This window comes from Triturus cristatus, chromosome 4_1, assembly GCF_964204655.1.
Source record: "Triturus cristatus chromosome 4_1, aTriCri1.1, whole genome shotgun sequence".
Classification (NCBI taxonomy): Eukaryota; Metazoa; Chordata; class Amphibia; order Caudata; family Salamandridae; genus Triturus; species Triturus cristatus.
This window is the reverse complement of record NC_140585.1, coordinates 796,285,105-796,304,429: the sequence shown is the minus strand read 5'-3', so window position 1 is coordinate 796,304,429 and position 19,325 is coordinate 796,285,105. Positions and strand designations below refer to the sequence as shown.

At 39.5% G+C, this 19,325-nt stretch overlaps 1 protein-coding gene across 4 annotated transcripts in view; it reads right to left on the bottom strand.

Annotated features, from left to right (window-relative positions):
- NR2C1 (nuclear receptor subfamily 2 group C member 1) overlaps positions 1-19,325 on the bottom strand; it is a 358,243-nt gene that overhangs the window by 303,168 nt on the left and 35,750 nt on the right. For all 4 annotated transcript variants that reach the window (XM_085653389.1, XM_085653391.1, XM_085653392.1 and 1 more), the window contains one exon: positions 990-1,100. In XM_085653389.1, the coding sequence (XP_085509515.1) occupies positions 990-1,100 (111 nt within the window). The remainder of the gene's footprint in view (positions 1-989; positions 1,101-19,325) is intronic.

Below are 19,325 nucleotides of genomic sequence, written 5' to 3'. Positions count from 1 at the left end.
TTTTTGTGAACTGGATTTTATGCTAGTTTATTAATTCCATCTAGTTTTCAGTATAACCTGTACCAAGATAATGGCTATGCTTTAAAAAAATATATATTTAATAGATTTATCACTTTTTTGTTTTTAACTGTTGTGATTATTAATTATGATGGAAAAGAATTGCCTGCTTTACTGCAGTTTGATGGATCCTTTGTAATCTGAAATAAACAAATGATGATGAAATTAAAAGGTGGAGAGCCGGTGGGAAGAAGAATGATGCAAGCAGACAAACAACATCAACTGCCTCCTTCTTGCCCCGACCACCCTCTCTTAACCAACAATTGTACTGTAAAATGTTTTATTTATTATAATGTTCCAAAAAATATTTGGGGATGGGTCAGGCTTGCTTACTTCGAGCACATTTACCCACACAATTGTCAAAATTTAGGAGCCATCACTTCTTCATACAGAAAGGGTGTCTGGGGCAGGGTTAGCTGGAAATGGCATCTGGAACTTCAAGTTCTTTTCCAATTCATTTCAATAAAGTAATTACAGGCTATCCCGCTACTTTTCATAGATTTCAGAAATAAAAAAATGGATTGTAAAAACTGAACAGCATTAAGTGGCTAAAACATTCACATCTTTTGAATACAGCGACAGTGTGGACTTCTTCTAAACGAGAAGAACTCAAGAAACGTTGATCTGTTTGGCTTATTTTGCTCTAGACCACATAGGATCAAAAGAGATTTTGCTTTACTTTAGATCTTTGCTCTTCAGATGAAATGGCACGAGGCATTCACAGACCAAGTGCAGAAGAGTTCCTGGTGGTTATTATTTTTTTTTTTAAAGAGAGCAGTTAATTCTACTCAAGTATAAAGGCAAAGGAGTAAATGGTGTTTTTCTACATGAAAAGGATCACTACAACATGGTTATTAAATGGGTGCCAGTTGAAAGGGTTTACATTACGAGTAAACAGAATCGAAGGCACTCATTCCATAGCACAAGCTTACCTGAATACGAGATGGTAAATTAAGACTTGAATCTGATGGGAGAATCTGTATTCTTTGGGTGGAACCATCCATTAGGGCTGTGTGTGTAACTGCTCCCTGGGAACGCGAAATCTATTAAAGAGCAATAGAAAACCTTTATTTTTATTATTCAGTGCTCCAGTTTTTAGGTAACCAGAATAGCGCTGGATTAGTTCCAAAGAGCAGAAAAGGGCTTTTCGGGTAGCCAGATTATTGCAGTATGAAAGCATTGAACAAGAGAAGCTGTACACAGAGCAGAATTGTGCATGGTGTCAGAGTGCTGGCTTCCATAAAAACGGATGTCACAGTGGGATTTGAACATATATACACTACCATCGGATCATCCAATTATCATGGCAAACTAACACATTAACCTTACTTCTAGCTTTAACAACGTTTCACGTCTGTGACGTATATTAGTTGAATAAAACTTTCACTTCTAAGGTTTGATTCTAGAATACACAGGCATTAAGGAGAGCACATATTCCTAGTTTTCTATCATATCAGTTAAATGAGACACAAACATGCAAACCTTGAAGACATGATCTTGCGGTATACTTCATATTGTTTGACAGAGCAGAACATTTGAAAATACGCGTTTAATATCTTAATCAGGTTACATACTACTGGAGCAAGAAACTACGTAACTACCTATTTCTTTCTTTTTCAACTGATTTTATTTAAATGTTGACCATGAGAAAATATTGCACCCTCTGGGTGCCACTGTGCCCTGTGGTCACTTTCTATATTTGAGAGATGCATATCTAACACAGACTACTCTTTGTAAAAGCATACCTAAAATGTAACCAACCTGAATGTTATAACTAGGTCTTCTGAAATTAGACCGGTCAGGAAGGAAGCCAGTGCAAGTAAGTCAGAAATTGGAAGGATAGGTCAGCACTGTCAAAATCCATCCTCTGCATGACGCAGGATCTGGTGGTTCAGTATACTAAAGCATCCACTTCAGGAACCTGTATTTGAACCCACGGACATAGTTTCAAATCCAAGTGGGTCCATTCAGTCTTTCATCCCTAGGAGGTCGGCAAAATCAACACTATTGAGTACCGGGTAACACATGTCTATTATCTGTTAATTGAGCCAAGAGACCTCCCCAGGTCTGAAAAATTATACTCTACACAGGTTTTGTGATTTGTTTATACAACTTTAGATGGAGCATACAATAAGTAAAAATACAATGGCTCGTAAAATATCATGATTATAAAATCATATTCACAAAATACACTTTTAACAAATATATACAACTGGTCTATTTCTTTATTTGCGGACTTAAAAACCTATAGACTGCCAATTAGTTTATGGCATGCTTTCTCTGAATGCCTGCATCTGAATAACATGAAACACACATCCAACCCTTATATAACAATAGATATTATACACACCCATACACCCACCCCGAGAGAGAATACATAATGAGTAAGTGCAATGTAGCCCAACAATGCCATCAAGGGTTGTTCCGACATCATATACCATAAGGAGACATATTGGTTTATAAACGTCACCAGAACCCCAATATGGCAATATAGAAGAACCATATTATACATTGTACTTGTTACATATTTAAACAAAAATATATTTATGTTTTTTTGGGGGCAGTTAAGTTTAAAAAGCACTGGTTTGACATACAATGTTTATGCTCCATTTACTTTTCTTGAGAAAAATGTTAATTAAACAAAAAGCAATGGGTTTGGAGATTCTGGGTCCACATAATTATGGAATTACTTAATTTGCCACATAGTTTGCTATTTAACCAAAAATATGGTTTCTATCGCAGATGGATAAAAATAATACCGACAGAGAATGTGCAGTGCAATTAGCATTTTTTTCTGCCTAACTTTGATAACTTTACCGCATAATTTGGACTTTCATGCTGCATAGCTGTAGTATCTCTGAAAATGTAAAGCTCTGCAAAGTGGCCCTTGTTTGACAGATCCTTATGAAATATGGGTTTCTATTGCACTGCATTTGGATTAATAAGAGCACCAAAGCATTTTGTGTCCAATATATATAGATTTGAGTATGGTACGATTCAATAACCCTAATTTAACACTTCAAAATAACTTGCCAGGTTAGGGCCTCTTAAATAAATCTGTAAAATGTCTTGCTACTAGATGTGTGATTTATATTGGACTTAAGTGTTGCATAATGGGTTTCTTAACTGGAAAATTAGTACTGCCTACACAGCATGGACACACATCGCATATTTAGAAATACTTTTGATATGCTTGAATATTCTGCTTTTCCCTGAACCCATAGTTGGTTGTATATTTTGACTACTGATGCTTTTCTTACATGCTTTGCACCTAGATCAAATAAAAGCCACCCCTTTGTTTTTAGCTAAGTACTGCCTTTAGGTGATTGATAGTAACTGTCAACAATTGCATATTTCTATTATCTAGTTCTGCGGCATGTGACTTGGGGTCTGCTACCTATCCCTTTTCCAATGACGCTATCACTCCTGAATATACACAGGTGTTTTCGTAAATTTGTGTGTTAGGAACTGCCTCTTGGTTTTAGAATGTGATAAATCTTGCACTCTGGTTGTTTTCCATCTTAATTTCTTGTTCAATGGGGGAATAGTAATTCCTCTTGTGTTATGCCTTTCCATTTATTCATTCCCAGATTCGAAATTCTTCTAGGGTAATCTCTTAATAAGAATCTATTTATCAGGTTATTCTCATCTTTCCTAAAGGAGCAGGGGGGTGGTAATCTAGAAAATATCTACTTGTCCGTGGGACAGGTTTGTGTCATAAATATACTTGGCCTGTAAACAAATCCAGGTGCCATATAGTGCAGCAACAAATTATAGCAGCAATCTGATTTTGTAAGAGCTCTGGTAATAGCTGCTCTGATTATACCCAGGATCATACGATAGTAGTTTGAATACTAGCAATTCACTTATTTTGCCAGCATTCCATAGATCTACATACTGGAGCAGGAAGTACTGATAAGCAAGAGTTTCAGGGTTGGAATACCCTTTTGAGTCTGTCAAAACAAATAATTTGCATGTTTTAGGGGTTTTCACCTGCTCTTCTTAAATCTTTTTCCATACTGATAAAGGTTGGAAATGTACTCCTGACAATGGCAGAAGTAAAACTTTTTCCAGGGCTAATAAAAAAGGGGGTTGGATGAGCAAATTTACACAGTCATATTTGCTTGTGCTAAAATACAGTTCACAAATATTTTGTATCAGTACCATTTCCCTAGCTTACTTCTGTAAATTCTTATAAATCTTGAAATCTGTAAATGTGCACTAATGCAAGGACATTTACCATTTGGCGCACTTTTGTGATTAGCTTTAAGAATTGGACTCCTAATTAGGCTTGGCGTTAAACAAAACCTTTTGTTTTTTATTAAAATTCCATCTCTCAGCTGACTTCACTGTGAGGTACAGCATTCTGCTCTTTCACAAGGAGCATATAGTGGCACACAAAGTTGTGTTTTTTAGTAAAAGGGACTACTGTGGAAATGTGGTAGACCCCCAGCAGCTCATCCCACTGCCTTTCCTAGAAAAGAGAAGTTCCTACTAAACCCACAAAAGCTCAGAAACTGCCTGTAATCCCGTGGCTGCAGTAAAAGGCCCAAAGATCTAGTGGTTGCCTTGCTATCCTTGAAGCTTTCCAAGGCAGAATCTGTTCTGGCGCCAAACAGTCTCAACCCATCAAAAGGCAAACCTATCAGGGTATTTTGCACGTCCGGCGAGAAATCAGACACTCTCAGCCATTTGTGCCTCCTTGTAGTGACCGAAGTACCCATCGCATCAGTATCCAAACCCGATTGGATGACTTGTTAAGCAGCAGGCTGCCCATTGTTTACCAGTTCAGTGAAGTGTCCTTGAACATCAACAGGCTGTTTTGGGATTACTCTTTTGGCAACGTCCATCAGTGCATGAATATACCGTCCCAACAAGCAAATTGCATTGGTGGACTTCAATGCCATGCTACTAGAGGAAAACACTTTCTTCGCCGACTGCTCCATCTTTTATAGATTTTCTATCCGCTGGGGACATAGGAAAAGACCCAGGAGTTAACATGGAAAAACAGGAAGCTTGCACCCCCAAATTCTCAGGTGAAGGGTGAGAGAACAAAAATAGTGGCTCTCCTGGAGTCTGCTTGTATCTTCTAGCAATTGGTCTAGAAACTGGGGAGAGGAGTCTGTCTAACGGTTAGGGCGCTCTACCTCGGACCTGGGGAACTGGATTCGAGTCTCGGTAATGACGCTGAACATCCTGTGATTCTGGGCAAGTCACTTAATCTCCCTGTGCCTAACAAAATGTGTCTCCTCATGTAACGTAACTGGTGCTATGTAAAGCGCTCTGATACCAGATTGGATTCAGGTCAAGTTCGCGCTATATAAAACTGCAAAAAAAAAAAAAAAAAAAAAACTACAGAGGATGTAATAGGCTTCTGTCAAATCTCTAAAAATGGTTCAGTCAATGCCTCATTAAAAGGCAATAAAGGCTCTGATGTGGAACAAGTAGAATGCAGCATTTCAGTGGCCAAATTAGACTTAAACTCAGTTGATGGAAGAGGTAGCTCCTACAGGTCAGCCTCCTTCCTAATCATTAAATGATATGGGGTAACTTCTGGCAGAGGAATGCCTTTGGACGACAATAATTCCCATTCCAGGTGTCTAATACACTTGCCTCTGCTAAACCCTCAAACTCTGTATCCTGAGACACAATCTCTCCTTCTTCCAGTTCAGGACCTCTTTGAGAAAAAAAGTACTGACCCCCTCCTCTAGAAGCATCTTAGCCTCCCTTCGAGATCTATGCCTCGACTACAATACCGGCGCTGGTGAAGACAGTACCGGCATCGGTGATGCTGGTAATGGAGCTGGTGACACAGCACCTGTGTTGAAGAGGCATTAGAACCGGAGCAGAGTCATGTAACGCCAGAGTAGATCCCGCTGATGCCAGAGAAGGCAAAACCGGCACCAGTGGCTCCTGCAGAACTTCAACTGGAGGAGTATCCTTCCTTGGCTACTGAGCTGGCCAGAATAGCTGGGACATTGGCATAAAAGGCATGAGCGTGACCTGCTGACTATGCACCAGAAAACCTCCCACTGAATATGAAAGTGGACCCATGGGGCCCGCAGACATACCAGATGGAGTAATCATCCTGCTGAAAATGCAGTGCATGTAATGTAATGTAAAAGGAATTTATAGAGCGCACTGCAAACCATCGAGCATCCTGGCGCTAAGGCATGCTATAAAGGACAAGGGAACCCAAATCAATTGGTCAGGGATCTTGGGTAGTTACGAGTTTTAAACACAGTGGTCCCTAAACAAGGACAATAGACGCAAGGAGAGATGAATATAGACTCAGAGTCAGTACTATATTTAAAGCTGTCCCGCTGGGCAGGGATAATTTAATTTGTAAAGTCAACACAGAAACAAAGTGGGACACATGCCTGCATCCTACTAAGTGTGTATATAGAGCATAAAGATAAAGCAGAAAAACTAAAAAACTAAAGGCTCAGGCAGAGCGAAATGCTTGTATGTTAAACATTCAAATAGCATAAGCATAGATGTGTTAAGGACACCGTTACACGAGTAAAATTAATTAGAAAATAGTTTACGGTGTACATAGAGTCGACGTTTCGATCCCTCTTGAACATATTTGGGATCATCATCAGGACATAGTGTTACATGCCTGAGTCAGATTGCCTGTAAAACAGTAGGAGAAAAGGTAAAAATGGGAAAGACCGTTTGAAGGAGATTTAAGAACCGGCAAAAAATATCATGCAAACACAAGTGAGCTGGTGACTGATTTCCGAGAAATTCAGCGCAAAGGACACGTGATCATGTGCAAAGTCTCTGTATGAGGAGTGTCGTGGTATAACAAGGGCCAATTTAAAAAGGATGGCATAGTGAGCCAGCCTGAGCAAGCACCGTGTGTCCTATAGCCGTGGCATACGATGTGAAAAACAAGGGCCTGTGGCCTTACAATAGACAAGCAATTGCAGTATGGAGGTGAGGATGTGGGTAGAAATGCCGCTGTAGTTAGGGCTTACCATAAGAAAATGATAACAAGCCAATAAGGAACCGCAGCAGCGTGTCCTTTAAGGTAACTGAGAGGTGAAATTGGCTTTTGTAAAAGTAAGGGAGAGGTTAGTGTGGAAGATCCTTGTGGTGAAGTTCTGTGAAGAGTTAGACACCTACCGGAGATCCAGTGGGACAAGTCACTGGAGTGGTAGGGAACCACGTCCACAGTTTCAATGCAACTTGACTCGAGCGATGGTCAGGGAGGACCTAAGAAAGGGGATGCAGTAGGGAATAGTAAATGCGGTGATCTGAAAAAAATGAGGAAGACTGCCAGGAATACATGCAGGGTGAAATTGTGATGCTGAGTAAAGAAATGAGGAACCTACCAATGATCCAGTGGGAATTCAATGGTGTAGTAGGGAACATCGTCTGCGGTTTCAATGAGAGTTAACTTGAGCGAAGGTCTCAATGGACCTGAGAAGGAAATGGGTAGGGAATAGTGAATGCGGTGATCCGCATAATCACGGAAAAATACCAAGGGTAGTTCCGGAGAAGCACTTACCTAGAGCGAGCGAGGCGCTGGAATCAATGTGTCTTCACTTCTAGCTTGCAAAAGGAGGTTAACAGGGAAATGATGTTAAGACGAGCTACCGGAAGGTCATGTGTGGGATCGCATGACTGTCGTGTGGGTGTGTGGTTCGTTGTACCTAAAGGGAAAGTTGCATACTCCTGCAGAGTGGGTGGGGGCTCTGCAGGGCTTCGACCCAGATTTCCTTGTGAGGGAAATTTTTCACTCCATCAACAATGCAATTACGTAAAAATGTCGAAGGACTCCGAACTCTATGGAGAGTCATTCAGAAAACGGTTAGCGAAGGCGCGGAAAAAAGGGAACTGACGTCAGAACGCCGGCGAGGTCTTCTTATGGCTCCTTCGACATCACGCGGAGCAATAGGCATTATGATGCCCTGTTAGTTGTGGGAGATATATATATATATATATATATATATATATATATCCTACTGCAGGTCACCAGTAGTGATGTAATATATCAGGTCATAAGCAGCGCATTGAGGGGGGGGTGCGTAAGTTATAGTTAGCTCAGGTAACCAACTTCCAAATTTCACTGGTTTTGTACGAGTGAAATCTGAGTCCAACTATAATGTCCTGTAACTTTTTCAGTGAATATATGTGTATAAATAACAGAGTAGTGGTGGTCACTCTGTGGTTATAGTTAGGGCGAGCAGAGATTTGGATTTTTGGCCCTTTATAACTTAGCACCAGTTAGACAAATGTTCGCAAAACTTTGTGGACCTGCTGCCCCCCTTTTCATTTTAGGAGGCCAAAGTTCTGTGGCGTTTGGTCAAGGGAGTGCAAAGAAAAAAGAGAGGTCCTCAAAGGACCTTAAAATTCAGTGCATTGTCCATAGACTTTTATATTTCGAATAGCGCCAAAACCATCAGCTGGATTTGTACGAAATTTGGCAGCATTACATAATAGGAGGCCCAGAGGATTCTTTCGGGGTAATACAGGTAATCAGAGTACGTAAACGTTAAGGTATAACGTTTTTCAACTTAGTGATATCTTGGAACCCAATACTATTAAAAGTAGCAAGGAAGCCCAAAAAATAAACTAGACTACATATGCAAAGTTTCAGATTTACTACATGAACAACTGAAAGACCCATTTATGGTCACATGCTCATAGAAACCTGCAAGTAAATAAATAACAAACAGAATACATCCTAATCTACATACATTTTCTTAGCCCACAAAATAAAAACGTGAACAACAATCAAAACAAAAAACATCTTCCTTATGTACTCATGTGCAGCAAAATGAAAAAGTGACCTAGCAGTGAGCTAATCAAACTACTACATGAAGAACTTGATAATTAGCCATTAGGAAAAAAAATAATCTTAGTTTTTATAAAATAATGATTGGTTTTCATTCACTTTGTGCTTTGTATGTAGCACAATCCTACTAGAAATAGCAAGACAGACAAAAAAAAAAAAAAATTGCGCTGCATCCGTAACCTTTTCGAATTACTACATGAACAACTAAAAAGACATCTATGGTCACAGGATTCTGTAAACCAATGAACAAATAGAATTGATAAAAAGAAAGAAATGACAATAAATCTGAATTTGCACTCAGTAGTTATAGTTCACTTTCCTAAAGATAGGAATTCCTTGGTCATTACCTCCTTAATAACCTTCCACCTGTTTGACAAATCACAGCAAAACTTTCAAGACCTATAGCATTTTCTACACTTCGAAAATATGTCAATTTTTGTGGTGAATCGTTAAGGGGGTGCAAAGATAAAAGGGGGTCCTGTCTAGTGTACGCCGCTCCACTCCACACCAGTATACGATCCTCCACTCCACAAATTTGCACTCAACTCTATGCCACTGTATAAGACGCCACTCCAATTTATGTTTCCTCAACTCTACGCCACTTCAATGTATGCCACTCCACTCCATGCTAATCCACTGTACACCACCTCACTCTACATCATTTCACTCTATGCCACTCCACTCTTCTACACGCCACTGTACGGTAATCCACTCCACTACAGTGTATGTCACTCTACACCGCTCCATTGTATGACACTCTCCTCCACTCTATATTATACCATTCTATAAAAAGTCTACCACACTTTATGGCACTCTAGACATTCTACTCCACTATGCCCACACACTTGAATGTACACTACTCTATTCACCATATGACACTTTTCTATACAACACAAAACTATATTCTACTGTACGAGACCCCACTTCAATTTATAAATGTTTACAACCTACGCTAAGCCATCGGACACCATGCCACTCTACGACACACCAATACACTCTATTGTACTTTACTCCACTCAACTTTACTCCACTGTAGGAAACATTAACTCTCTCTGCTACTGTACAACAATCAACTCTACGCAGCTCCACTGTTTCACACACTACTGTACTCTACGTAACTCCACTCTACTCTACTCTACAACAGTCTACTACACTGTATGCCACTCAAACACCTTACTCCGGTCTATAACCCTTCACTCCACAGTCCAACACTGTACTATATTGTATACCACTGTACAACGATCTACTCTGATACTCTAGTCCACTATATGTAACTCCTTGAATGCCACTGCACCCCACTTTACTCCACTCTGACAGAGTTCTCCACTGTGTGCCACTCCATGCCACTCAGTGCCACTGTACTCTTTAACCATTAAGCCAATCCACATTACAAGACTGCACTGTATACAACTCCACGTTACAAAAATCAACTAGACTGTATTCAAAACTTCTCTTCTGAAGTCTAAATCAATTTCTAATACTGTAGGACACCCCACTAAACTCTACAACAGAGTACTCCAATTTATGACACTTTACTCAACTCTATGGCACTCCACACCACTATAGTGTACGACATACCTCTCCACTACCCGACTCCAGTATACTCCGCTCCAGTATACTCCACTCTACGCTACTGTATTATACACCACTCTACACAGCTCCGCTGTCCAACATTCTACTCCACTGTATACAACTCCACTCTACAACACTGTACTATACTCTATGCCACTCTGACACTCTCCTCCACTCTATCTCCATCCACTATATATCACTATACTACACTGTATGACACTTGATGACACGCCACTCAACTTCTCTCTTCGATGCACCACTCCCCTATAAGACACGGCACTCAACTCCGACACTCCCCTCAACTATATTCTGAGACTCTACTTGACGATACCCCGAAACATGAAACTCGACTTCACCCTACTCCACTCTATGACAGTCTGACGCACTAATTTACTGTTTAACGTTATTCCACTGTACAACTCGCCGATCCGGTCTACGATACTTGACTCTACTATATGAGACACCATGCCACCACACTATATAACAATTTACACACTGCTAAACACTACACAGTTTTATCAGTAAAACTGCATGGCAGTGGGAAATTCTAGGCCATTTCAATGGAAAATCTGCTGAATGCAAATGACAGTGTGCTACCACTTCATGCTTTATTTATGAATTCATTAAAAGTGATAGTTTTTCAACATTATTTGAGAAACATTCCTGTCCTGCCCTGATGACAATGCGGTTAATAAAATAAGAGGCAAGCCAGGGGTCATGCGTATCCTATATGTGGCTAGATTTGTATTATATATGAAACAAAGGTGTTTTCTGTGCAGCAGACATGCTGAACTCACGTATTTGAAGGTGCTCTCACATGTGATAATGAAGAAAATGGCTGTTCAATTAATTAAAATAATTGCCCAGGATCACATAATTTAAAATTAGTTTATGGTTCAGGAGCATTACAGTTAGGTCAAGTAGATTATTTCAGTCACTAGACCTGCAGGTCTGGTATACTTCTGTCATTTTTCGAGACTTGGGCTTTACAACACTCCTCCACTGTACAGTATGACACTCCACATAACTCCACTTGCGACACTGGACTGTACAATTCTAAACACACTCATTACAAGATTTTTAAAAAAACATTGAAATTTAAAGGAAAAGGTTAAGGGTTAAAGTTAGTAAAACCTATTTTCCCTATTCAAACAAAGTTTAAACTACACAAACTTTAAACTTCTAAAGTCATAGTTATAACTTTCATTTGCTATTTATCCACCACCTTCAAATTATTATAAGTAGCGGACCATGTTACACACACTATTCAGCTCGCTAACCAGCCAAAACTATTTCGCCACACTACCATGCACTGTGTTCTCACAAATAATGATACCCCAATGTACAACAATACCCTGTATGAGACTCTCTGCCATTATACTGCACGACACTCGACAACACAGAACTATACGACGCTCCACTCTATGCCACTATACTCTACACAACATGCTTCTACACTCTAACTCTCTACTTTATGACACTCCACCACACCATTTAAATACACTCCAGTCAACTACACTCCTCTGTACAACACTCGGCTCTACTGTTCGACACGCCACTACACTGTACAACAAGCCGCTCCACTCTACAATACTTCACCATCCGACACGACACACCACTGTATAACACTTTATCTCCACTGTACGCTTCGTTACTCCACTCAACTTCACTCTATTTCACTCTACAATACGCCACTCTGACACAGACTCTACCGTGCTCTTTTTCATTGTACTGTACCACACTCCACTTTATGACACTCCAATCAATGACACTCTACACTGAGATGTGATTTTTTTTTAAATTAAAAACTTAAAAAATTAACATACAATGAAAAAAACTACGTTTAAGGATAATTTATAGTTAAAAATACCTTACGTATTCTTTCTATGCAAATCCAACTTAAAATACACAAACAGTAATTTTTCTTAAATTATAAGTTCAATTTATAATTTACGGAACACCTTCAAATTACTATAAGTTGCGCACCGCCAAACAGTCTTGTCACCTCACTCGCCACACTACATTAACTTTAACTCATGCCTTAGCCATGCACACTTTACACCCTTGTATGCAACATCACTTATGCATGTGAAATCATACCATTCATAATATTAATAACTCCTCAAATTACATTATTCGTCACAACACAGTGCATGGCAGAGTGGTAAGATAAAAAGAGTGTGTAACAAGGTCTGCTACTTATAATTGAAGGTGATAAATAGTAAATTAAAATAATAACTAACTTTACAATTTTTAAAGTTTGTGTATTTTAAACCTTGTTTGTATAGAAACATTAATTTTTCTTAACTAGAACTAAGCTTTAACTTTTGACACACACACACGTAACTATGGTTAAGATAGAGTTTCCATAGGAATGGCATTTTTTGCTAAATAACTTTTGTACCGTTTGATGAACCTGCACAAAATCTTCCCCCCAAAAACCCCACCCACACTGGTTCATTCATGGAAAGTCTCTTGCCTATGTTTAACGCAGGGGCAGATAAAATTAAGGGGAGAATGGCAAGAAGTGTTATTCTCTGTGCCACCCTATCTCTGCAGCCCAAGTGTTTAGCCCTCTTCCCCCCAACCTCGATTGCCCATCCCAAACCTTGGGGAAGGTAATGATATGGATCGCTCTGGGCGATGACTGAATCAGGATGGTCATGATACCATATGTTATCCCAAGGGCTGGAGTCATGCTGAACGGAAAATTCTTGGAGAAGACTGAAATCCAGATATTCCAGAGACATGAATGACCAAGGACACCCAATTTGCTTGCAACAGCCACTGAGCCACTAGCAATAGCAATTAGACAGTCATAAAAGGCATTACATTTGGAAAGCTGACTCAAAATATCTGTATGCTTGAAGATGTCCTGCTTTATATATTCAAAAAGCTCTGACATGGCTATCTCCCTTAATAGAGATGCTGAAACGATTCAAATCCCAACAAGATAGTAGAAATTACCAAGGAGGTAGTCCCTTTTAAAATTAGTAAAAGATAATTGAAGTAATTGGGCATGCACCTCACAATGAACATATCTGGGCTAACCTTACACCGTTACTGGAAAATATCACAAAAAGATTGCACAGATAGAGTTCAAGACCTCTCTAGAACATGCTATGCTTCACAAGGAGTCATATCACAAACACGACGTTGGAGAAATAGTATTCTATGATTCAATCACAAAATCGCACTACCTTCTCGTCTCTACTAAGACCCATACGCTAGAGAGGACTAGTTCATGCAGAACCTTATCAGACCTGTACAACAACAATCAGTTAAAGACATTCAAGACTAAGTGAGAGTTTGTGCTAAGGAAGAGAAAGCAGTTTAAATATAAACAGCTGAGACACAGGGTGGCAAAAACCTGTAAGAAAATAGCAGTAATAAAGACAACTAACAGAATTTAAGGAATTGAGGGACAATGGAGATGGTCTTTAGAACCTAAACATTATCTAGTCTGTCTGTTCCATGAAAACTGGGATATACCAGAAACAACATGGGCCTTCAGCACCGGGCAGAGACAATCTTCGATAATAAATCTGTACTACAAAGGGAGTGGCCATTAACATAATAATGAATTGGTATTATATATATATATATATATATATATATATATATATATATATACACATATACACACACACACACACTGCAGCAACTCGCCTTTACTTTTCCTCTTGAAAAACACACGAGCACAGACCCAGTAATTCTGTGATTAGTTTATTTTAGCCGTTGTCCGCCATTACGCGTTTCGGGCGATCCCGCCCTTGATCACATGACAACTCCTATATTGATGACCACTCTATTTAAAGTGCTAGTGCAGTGACGACAATAATGGACATAGAAAAAACATTTCAGTACATCATAGGAGTACTGTATTCAAAACGATATTTTTACATAAATGTAAACATCTTAGTGTAACATTCTTTGCATGTACCATAATTATGAAATTGCATAATTATATGTATATCATGTTCTTATATTTTTTGCATCAATGCAGAAAATGAATCACGTTACATAATGTCCAAAAATAAATATTTAAGTGAAGGTGCTAATCCTATAGTGAATATATTTAAAGTGCAAAAACCCATGTGCCAATTACTAATAATTCACAGGATATTAGAAGGTGACCCTATGAGGTCTCCGAACCATATCAGCCATAATGACATAATGTTAATTTTCTTCATAGGTCGGAATAATGTGCAAATTGCAAAAGACATTTTACTAAGGTGCAAAATAGATCAGGATGGCAGATAATAAATACTTAAATGCATTGTTTTAGGTAGACCCTGCAGGAAATTGTACATAATAAAATAGAGGTATCAAATATACTTTCTATTTACAATTCCTAAAATCCTATAAATATACAAATAAATACATAAATAAATATCATCCTAAAATTTCTTTGCCTTAAAATATCATTCTCTAAAACCTATTGAACGGTGCAGATCAAATGTGTGCCCCCTATCGGGAGAATCAAGCAATATAAAAAAGGGGGGGGGGGGGGGGTTTGTTTTAAATTAATATGTTATGCTATACTTGAATTACCGGACATCTATAGAATATTTTTAGTTTATGTTTTTAGCAAGCCTGCTGTGGTTACAAAAACGTGTATAAATCCTCACTATTATTCAAGCCCGAGGGATATTTGGAATTCAACTGGAGGATGTATGTTGTTTCTAACCTCCTCAATTTGGATTCCCTATCTCCTCCTCTTTTTTGTGGGATAACTGCATCAATTACATAATAGTTCAAATATTTAACGTCACTATTGTGAGTACTCTTGAAATGTCTTGCAACTGGGTAATTCTCGCCGTTGTTCCGGATTGCTCGTAAATGCTGAAGGATTCTTTTGTGAACTGCCAGCCTAGTGCTTCCTATATATCTCAAATTACAGCTGCAGGTAAGCACATAAACAGCGTACTCTGTTTTACATGTGAGAAAATGCCTAATATCACATGACTTAGATCCAAAGGCTGTAGCATAGGTTTTAGTATTAATTGCATGTTTGCATGCCTTGCATGATGTGCACTTAAAGAATCCTTTTCTCTTTGTCAGCCATGAGCCTTGCTTACTGTAAGGAATCTAAGGTCTTTCTGCAGGAGCGTCAGGAATCAGTAGAGTATGCCACAATCCTCCCCTGTGGTTCTCCGACTCTATCAAACACTAGAGTAGCGGATGACTCAACAGGGGAAAACAGGGAAACAAAACAAGGGAAGGAGGGGGGTCCGGTTTTATGAATGGGTGAAGAGGTCTTCGAGGTTTGGCAACACTCTTGAAGAGTTCTGCGATACTTGGCAACGCTCTGCTGTAACAGAAAGAATAGGTTAACAACATACAGCCCCTCTTATCTCTTTAGGTAAATTTGTCTGTATATTTGCCTACCAAACACTGCTACTTCTGATGTAAATCAAGATGGGGCATCACTCTGTAAGGCTTAGGCACATCGAAGGTTGACCAGGATTAAAAGATGACTTCACTCTGGAACAGTCTATTGCACACACAGTAGACAGTTAATACTACTTCTACCCCAAAGCCTGTATGTCCCTCTTCCCATCTTGAGAAACTTACATGTTCTACGTAAAGTGTCTCCTAGGAAGAATGGAGTTGGTGTGTGGTGAACGTTGCAGTAATCCTAAGAAAAGAACATAACAATTCACTTCCCACTCTCTTCTGCATTAACCCCCTGAGAGCAAATGAAAGCAGCGCCCCGCGCTGTTACCGTTCTTTGTTCTGAAGGTGATGTCAAGACTGAGGCACGGTGGTTCACGCTAGCTATCCCTGAGGACAGCGAGGATAACAAAGGGGTCTTCAACCTCCAACCAACCGGACAATTGAGCGTAGGAAACAACTAAAGACAAATTTTGACACAACCAGACTGAGGGAGAAATAGGGGTACTGCCTACAATCAGGTAAGCGAAACACAACAAGCAGGGAACCAAACGAGGAAGGGGGAAATCTGCCTTGGTGTAAAGGCGCAGATACACTCACTCAGGAGATGAAGACGTGAGTGGCTTCACGATGCTACAGGTAAATCGTGACCTCGGCGAAACCCAGAGAGGACAGACTGGAGACACCGGAGAAACTCTGCCGCTCACTGCTCAAGAGCAACGACCAGAAAACGGCGTCACCAACAACACTATAACGCCGAACAAACTTGTGCTCTTCACTCGTTAGGGAAACAATCCAAGGCGACCACAACTACGGAACGGGAACAGGAACAGGAAGTCACGAGACGGAAGTCAGGCAGACGAAGTCAAGGACGGAAACAGGGCTCGGAGCTAGAACGCTAAGCGCGTTCGTTCCAGTCTCGAGTCCTTATATACTGGACCTGCGCACCCGTTCGTCCAGCAGGCATGACACTTACCCATCTCCAAGTTGCTTCTGACCAAAGACATACCCATACTATTAGTCTTCCTAAAAGTAAATGAGGGACTATCAGATAATAGTTCTCCAATAATGGGGTAATCTTTTACGATGGGCCAGCTTTTTCTCACAATGTTCCCGATTTGTTTTTCCTGACAAGAGAATCCTAGAATCAACCTAATGGGTTCCTCCTCTTTCTCTTGGCTTACAGAGATATCTTTCTGTTTCAACAGATCATATCTGGCCTGAGATTTAGATTTAATAATAGCAGACTCAATAATTTCTGAGCTGTAACCCCTATTAAGGAACCGGTTTCGGCATTCCCTCTGTTTTGTGTTGCATTCACCCTCCTCACTGCAGATGCGTCTGATACGGAGCATCTCCCCATAGGGGATGCTCTTAATCAGGTGAGGAGGGTGTGCGCTAGAGGCATGCAGTAATGTATTTCCTGCCGTAGGTTTCCTGTAGAGGGTAGTGGATAACCTATTATTGATTATCTGGATCTCTACGTCCAGGAATGTGACTTTTTCGTTACTAATGCTAGAAGTGAAATTCAAATTGAGTGAGTTGTCATTTATCATTGAAATGAAAGTAGTGGCGCTATCTACATCACCGTCCCATACTATAAAAAGATCATCTATGTATCGGAACCAGGAGACTACTCTCTTATTATAAATCGGATCATACTGGTGCATGAGGACCCGCTCCTCCCACCATCCCATAAATAAACAGGCGTAACTGGGGGAGAAGCTGGCCCCCATAGCAACGCCCTGTATCTGCTGGTACATAATGCCATTAAACAGGAACAGGTTATTTTCTAGACAGAATAAGAGCATTTTAAGTAGCATTTTGTTGTGGTGAAGAAAATCAATTGGCCTATTCATTAAGAAATATTCTACGGCCTTCATACCATACCATATATATATATATATATATATATACACGCACATATATACATTCACATACATATATTTTGTGTGACTTTTATATAGTGCAAACTCAACCTAAAGGTATCTGAACGCTTTAAAGGAGCACCAGTTGCGTTAAAGAGAGACACATAAATTCATGGGGAGATTAAGTGATTTGCCCAGAATCGGGATGTTGAGCGTCCCTGCCGAGACTCGAAACCGGTTCCCCAGCTTCAAGGTAGACCACTCCAGCCATGAAGCTAACAGATATATATAGATAGATATATACATGTATAGATATATACACACACACACACATATATATATACATACATACACACACCAATATACACCCACATATATATATATACACACACACATATATATATATATATATATATATATACACACATACATACATACATGAGAAATTCACTGAAAAAAACAAAAGGTTACAGGGATGGTATAGTTAGGCTTATATTTTATGCACACAAAACCATAGAAGTTCAGCAATTATAGTTACCTGAGCTAACTATAACTTCCCCCCGTAATGCACTGCTTATGACCTCACATATTACATCACTCACAACATGGTCAGTGACATCACTGATGAAATCTCAAATGACATCATCCAGCGAGTGTGTTTCGTAAAGGTATCGGATACTTAAGCGTATATACTAAGCTACTACAAAAGTTGAAATCATCATTCTGCCAGTACTACTATTTGTAACATATGTCATCTGATCTATAATCCAGTTTTTTAAGCGGGAGTACTATTTATCAGTGAACTAGCCTCTACACTGACACATGTCCCCTGATGATGTATAGGTATGGAAGTGCTTTGCGACAGTCTAAGCTGTTAATTGAGATTTCACTCCACGGTGTGTACAGACATTATAGATCCTTTAGTCATCCTACCATATGTACATTGCAAATAAAATATTACTTTACGTTAAAATAAATCTAGAAATTCACAGAAAAAAACATAGCTTAAAGTAACGTTATAGTAAGGTGTGATAAAAAAAGATCCGTTTTTGTTTAAAATAAAACACCTCAGAAATTCACTGAAAAACACAAAGGTTAAAGTAACATTATAGTTAGGTGAATAGATCAGTGACAATATTAACATTTTGAACACAAAAACATTCACCAGTTATTAGCAGAGCTAACAATAGCTTGTGCCCTCGCCATGCACTGCTTGTGACCTCAAATATCACATCACTCTGGACGTTCTATGACATCATTTACATCACTGATGACATTTCAAATGACATTCTTTCAAGCTTCTTTTGTACACATTGTTCTATAAATGGGTATGGCATTCTAGCTATAAACGCAAGTGTAAAATAGCTCAGAATAATATGAAACACCATTACTGCTATCATACACACAACCCGCCCCCCCCCATAGGTGAAGCAAGCTTTGTGTTATATGCAATATTGACAGTATAGCATACACTTCATGGGTAGCCGACTTCATGTTGACTATGAACCACAGATAAGAGTATCCTGTGCTGCACACTGTGCTCAACCTGTATACAACAGTTCAGGGAAAACAAAGTCCCTCCAGATACTCAAGTCCTGTTACTAATGTCCTACTACAGGCAGTCT